The following is a 5,929-nucleotide window of genomic DNA, read 5'->3' on the forward strand; positions in this document are numbered from 1 at the left end:
AGAACTGAAATAACGATGCAAATAGAGGGGCATGACTCATAAGGGTTGGGTACTGTTCCGTGAACAGTAATCCCCCCCCCCCGCTTCGCTTAATATATACAGATACAGATTCATTCATTAGGAAGTATAATTAGGAGAAACACTTCGATTCAATATCCCGCCGAATTGTTGTACCGCCCAGAATCATCCACGTTTATTAAGCAAGGGCGGAGAGAGAATGTCAGGTTGCAATTGGGGTAGTGATTGAAGAAAAAGTGAAGAAATGAAAGGGGTAAATTAGGAACAAATGATGAAAAAAATGGCCTAAAATTTATGAGAGGTGTGTATTAAGAAAATAAGCATGTGTGAATAAAATTTCTTTTTATTTATTCATATAAATAAATAACACATAAGAGTTTACTTACACATAAGAGCTAATCCTCAATTCTTGTTTCAGTTATTTACTGACTTGTGAAATAAGCCATAACTTGAAATGATTGGTCTATGAACCATAAATAATCTGAGAACCCATGAAAGTCCAATCAAACCTTAATGCACTTACAAATGAGAGACTATGTCATCATACTAAATGATACTGATACTTTTTTTTTTTGATTGATTAACAACTCAAATGGTACAACTTATTTATTGTGAGTCGAACCCATAACCTCTCGGCCACTTACGAAATGAAGACTATGTCATTGTTTCTGCATAATCACGGAGGCTATATAGAAGCATGATGTAACATGAACAAGAGACACAAGGACATATAGTGATTCACCATGCCATTGGATGACATAGCTACGTCCACTTAAGATTCCACTATCATGGCCAATATACCTTTGGTGTTACAAGAGTTCTCCAACATGGAGTGGGTAGAGATTGAGAGATCCCTTCTACATATGGGAAGCCTTCCTTTTATAGCCAAGGAAGGTTCTCTCATATTACATATTTTCAATGTGGGACAAATTACATATAACTATTATCATGGTGCCTTCTTGTGGAGCTTAGAGGAGGACATTCCGGATGTGGTACCAATGATCCTTCACCATGGCGAGACAACCCGGATGTCGGTTTACCGAAAATATACCAAGGGCGGGGCCCTCCGTGGTCGGAAGACGGTCTACCAGGTTGTTGCTTATGCTTAGCGGTATGCTTGGCGGTATATCTACTATCAACAGTCACCAAGCCAAATGGTATTGACTGGTACATGTTTTTATATTTCTTTTCGGAAGCACCCCCATAACTAATTATTTCATTTTTATTTAGAACAAAAAACCAAAATAAAAGAAAATAATATTTGCCTTGAAGCCCCTAAAGACTTGTCATTTTCCTTCCACTTCCCCCCTCTTGGCTCTCGAGTCGTGAAGAACTGAAGATAGAACGCGCAAATCGTACGTCGTATAAATCAGAGAGGGGCTTTTATGTTGGAGGTGCGTAGCCCCAAGGGAGCATCCGATTCCAACTCCTGGTTGTGCTTTGGCAGAAACAAGAAGAAGACGAAGACGAAGCAACCATCAGATATGGCTCGTAGCATCTCCTGCATAACAGGGTCTCAGCTCCTCTCTCTCAAACGCCGACCCAACAATATCGCCATCATCGATGTCAGGTGGGTTACACTCTTTGCCCCTCTCTTTTCGTTTCGTGAAAGCTCAAATTGGTAATTGGGGGCATTTATTTGTGAAGGGATGACGAGAGGAGCTACGATGGGCACATAGCGGGGTCTTTGCACTATGCCAATGACACTTTCTATGATAAGATCTCCAGTCTCGCTCAGGAAGTCAAAGGGAAAGACACCCTTGTGTTTCACTGCGCTCTCAGCCAGGTCTCATAAATGTCTATGTCTTTTTCCTATTATTGTTTGGTTTTTGTGATGGGGATTGTGAACCAGAAACATAACTATTTGAGTCGTGGGTTCAAGTTTTGGTTTCTTAATGGTATTTGTTTGGCTTGTTTGGAAAGTGAAAGGCAATTTTAGTACTTCTTTACACCACTTCATGGACAATGTGCATCCCAAAAGCAAAACTGTATAAGTGAGCTGATCAGCTTAATCCTGCCTAGAAATGCTATGCTTTTGAAAGATGAATAATTTGTCTTCTGTATTTTGTATCTTGAATTATGTATCTACTTGGATGAGGCTAGAAAGATCCAATCTTTTCGGGATATCTATAGTTTGTGAATTTATCACATTTTGGTTCAGCCATTTGTTGTTTGAGTTTCAAGAAGAGCCAATTTGATTCTTTTTTGTAATATTGAATCACAGAACAGTAGCAATTAAGTGTTATTGTAAGCAGATTGAAGCAATTAGTCACTTCTACTGACCTTGTTCTGCTCTTCTGTGAAGTAAATGAATTAGGAGCTCAACCAGAAACTAGTGCAACAAGATTTAACTTCACTATAAAACTGAAATTTAGAGATACTGATATCTCTTCTTTTCTGCTTGAAGCTTTGTTGAAAGATTTATACAATGATGCAAGTTTTATGATTGTTTTGAAGGTTCGAGGCCCGTCCTGTGCACGGAAGTTTGCTAATTATCTTGAGGAGATGAAGGAAGAGACGGGGATCAAAGACATTTTGGTTTTGGAGCGTGGCTTCAATGGCTGGGAATCTTCTGGTAGACCTGTTTGTCGCTGCAACAGCATTCCCTGCAAGGGTGAGACTGAGACCAAGAGTGAGAGTGCATAATATGCTTTGCTCAAACTGGCTGGGAAGCAAGCATGTTCTGCCCACTTGCCGTCGATGTTGCTATCTAATTCTGTAATGCTATATGTAAACGATTCCTACTGTTGCCTGCTTGAACCCTGTAACTCACCTTTGCACCTATATCGATATGTACTTGTCCATGTATCCATCATGGTATTGAGACGTATCAAATTGTAGTTGAATCCATTTTAAAAAGTGCGTCGCAGTCTTGCAGATTTCCGATTGAAGTTGAATCCATGTAAGAAAGTGTTGCCAACCCAAGGTATTGAGACGTATCAGATTGTAGTCGAATCCATTTTAAAAAGTGCGTTGCACTCTTGCAGATTTCCGATTGAAGTTGAATCCATGTAAGAAAGTGTTGCCAACCCAACTTAAGTTGCCGTTTCCAAATTGTCGATCATGATGTTTCATGGAGTCAGTGCCATCTAGTCCCCAAAAAGGGGAAAGAGATGAAGTGCTTAACCCCTCTTTTCTAATCAAAAGTAGGAATGGCACATACCAAATCACATGGAATGGCATTGATACGGCATTCAATGTGTTGCATTGATCAGATTAACTAGATCCCAATCAAACCTTCTACAATGGAAGCTTTGAGTCGTTCGGATATTCAAATGGGTTCATTACATATTACATTTGAGATAGAGCACAATCTGGTTCACAGTCATCAAGTGGCCTATTAGCTCAGCTGGTTAGAGCGTCGTGCTAATAACGCGAAGGTCGCAGGTTCGAGACCTGCATGGGCCAATTTTAATTTTATTTAATTTTTTATCTGCTTCCTTTGACTTTTGAAATGACAATTGTATCCCTCGTCCTTTCTTTGTCCTCGTTAAACAAGCGCTCTTCTACTCTGTAAACCAAACAACACCCGATTTCGTTTCTGAATCCCATCGCCGACAACAAGAAGCAGCAGCAGCCATCTCAATAATTCATCCTCATCAAATCGTTCAAAGATGGTAACTTTCTCACACAAACCCCAATCAATTTCCGGGTTTTAATTCTAATAGGGTTTGATGACCTCTTTTTTCAGGTTTGCGTCATGTGCCTGATTCCTCTTTTCCTCGTCCCAATCGTCAACCTCCTGCCTCTTCTCTTCGATTTCCTCATGGTAATTCAATTCAATTCAATTCATCCTTGCCCAGGAAACTGAATTCCAATATCCAACTGTACAATTCAATGCTTAATTATTTGATTTTGTAGAGAAAATTTTATGGAGTTATGGGATGGGAGTACAGGAAGCCGGAAAGAGCTCCTCCGGCTTGTCCTTACAAGCCTGCCGCCAAAAACGATACCAAAGTGAGTTCACATTTCAGCTCGTTCATTACATATCACATTGATCGCCTTTTCACTTGTAGTCTACTCAATTTTGGATGTTTAGAATAGTTTCAATGTTTTTTGAACTTTCGGAATGGAATGCTCCGGTACCAAATGGGATGTTCTGGATTCTGAATTTAGCAGTGTTAACACTAATGATATGCAAATGTGTGGTGTTGTGGAAAATGGTTTAGTGGTGATTAAGGGTTGGTCGTAAAGGGATAGAGTGGCTTATTGAGACGTTCAATCATGAGAGTGGGAGGCAGGGAGGGCACTAGGACAGGATGGCATGTAACACTTAGAGCAGCATGATGATATTCGTTAGATTGAACTGGCTTGGGTCCTAGTTATTTATCTACTGTTTTTAGTTTGGTTAGTGAATCACTCAACTAATAATGTCATATATTATAGCCTTTTAAATTCATCAGTGACATCTTCTGGATAAAATAACTCACGGGGAAAATTAGTGGTGACAAGGGAGAATGAAGCTGTTATTGCTTTTGGGCAAGGGAATGGAGGGTGATGTGGGAGTATATGTGGGGCAGGGAGTGTGCGTAGCCCAGTTTTCACATTAGTAATTATTTTGGCATCTATCTATAGCTTAGTGGTCACCTGTCTTTCCTTCTCTTTGCATTTATATATTCTTTTGTTTTCTTTGTGGGATTTCTCTTTATTCTGCTTGCTCTCGTTTCTTTTTGGGATTTGAGGTAATGGCAGGATGTTCATAGAGTTGAAGAAAGGATTTGAGGTAGGATTTGAGGTAATGGTAGGATATTCATAGTGTTGAAAAGAAGTTGTATTGAAAATGCTAGTTGGTGTGGGGGATAATATGTTTATCTGATTCTGAATAAAGAAATTTCAGATGTATAGTCCTCTCATAAAACTTATTTATTCAACCAGAGGACGATACTGCCATTTTACCTCTGATGAACATAGTCGCTGGAATACTCATTATTTGCAATTTGATTTTGTGAACATGGTCGCTGGAAGAGTTTTTTTTTATTCTACTTGTTAGTTATAGGTGATTGCTGGGATGAAATAGTCAAGATATCGTATTTACAAATATCATCAAGGTCTTGACATTGTGCTTGTAAACTTACAAGAGCTTCTATTATAGAATGAATTTCAGTTTGATTACTGGCAGCTTGCCTTGTTAGTTATAGTTCCATGATTCTGTAGTGGTTATATAATGTATATGTTGTCATTGGTTCCTTCTTAGCTTTGTATTCACATAAACTCATAGATTTGAAATGTAAATATTCCTCACACACCAATATCTCACCCACAGTTGCATGCAATCCTTAATTCTTTATGGTTCTGATGTCTATGCATGCATGTTTGTATCTTTGGTTGCTCTGATCGTTATATTATATCAAGACTGCTTCGGGTTTGCTATATTTGAATTTCCCATTATTTCAGGTGACAGACAAAACTGAACCTGGGCCACCAGACTCTGTTCCAGAATCAGCGGCAGCTCCCCGAGCGGTAGAATTGAAGCAAGATTGAACTTTTACTCTTTCCTCAGTTTCAGGCATGAATTAGGGGGGGGGGGTGGGTGGGTGGGGAATCTTCCTTGGTCAGATCAAGCAAAATGGTGTAACATATGTAGTTCATTTAAAAACCTCTTTTAACCGGATTATCTGAACCCTGGCTTGTATGAGATGAAATTCATAATGTGGTTCTTTAGCCAACACACTGCTAAATACTCGTACGTCACTCAAATGCAATGACATGACGGTTCTTTTTGTAACCTCCCAAGTCCCAACTTGAGCAATTGATCACTATCATCTTCATCTCCTGTCTCGAAACGTGACACCAATTACATAATCTTTCATAAGTTTTGCTTTGAGTTTATCAGTTTATGTCAAAAGAAAGACGCTTGAAGACAGTATCATATGATGACTCGAATAAATTGAAGAAAAACCTTCAATTTCAT

The 5,929-nt window shown here is 39.2% G+C and overlaps 1 protein-coding gene and 2 non-coding genes across 3 annotated transcripts; all 3 read left to right on the plus strand.

The window, feature by feature from the left end:
- Window positions 1-1,338: 1,338 nt before the first annotated feature.
- LOC101300465 (dual specificity phosphatase Cdc25-like) lies at window positions 1,339-3,012 on the plus strand. The gene is made up of 3 exons (XM_004304424.1): window positions 1,339-1,588; window positions 1,666-1,804; window positions 2,476-3,012. Exons 1-3 carry the CDS (start codon window positions 1,404-1,406, stop codon window positions 2,662-2,664), a joined length of 513 nt encoding a protein of 170 aa, XP_004304472.1. The 5' UTR covers window positions 1,339-1,403; the 3' UTR covers window positions 2,665-3,012.
- A 340-nt stretch (window positions 3,013-3,352) lies between these two features.
- Window positions 3,353-3,426, plus strand: TRNAI-AAU. The gene has a single exon. It is a non-coding gene; the product is annotated as a tRNA-Ile (tRNA).
- Window positions 3,427-3,555: 129 nt separating this feature from the next.
- LOC101300746 lies at window positions 3,556-5,693 on the plus strand. The gene is made up of 4 exons (XR_185078.1): window positions 3,556-3,635; window positions 3,710-3,787; window positions 3,880-3,975; window positions 5,413-5,693. It is a non-coding gene; the product is annotated as an uncharacterized LOC101300746 (transcript).
- Window positions 5,694-5,929: the final 236 nt, after the last annotated feature.

Source organism: Fragaria vesca, linkage group LG6 (assembly GCF_000184155.1).
Source record: "Fragaria vesca subsp. vesca linkage group LG6, FraVesHawaii_1.0, whole genome shotgun sequence".
In the NCBI taxonomy this organism is placed as follows: domain Eukaryota; kingdom Viridiplantae; phylum Streptophyta; class Magnoliopsida; order Rosales; family Rosaceae; genus Fragaria; species Fragaria vesca.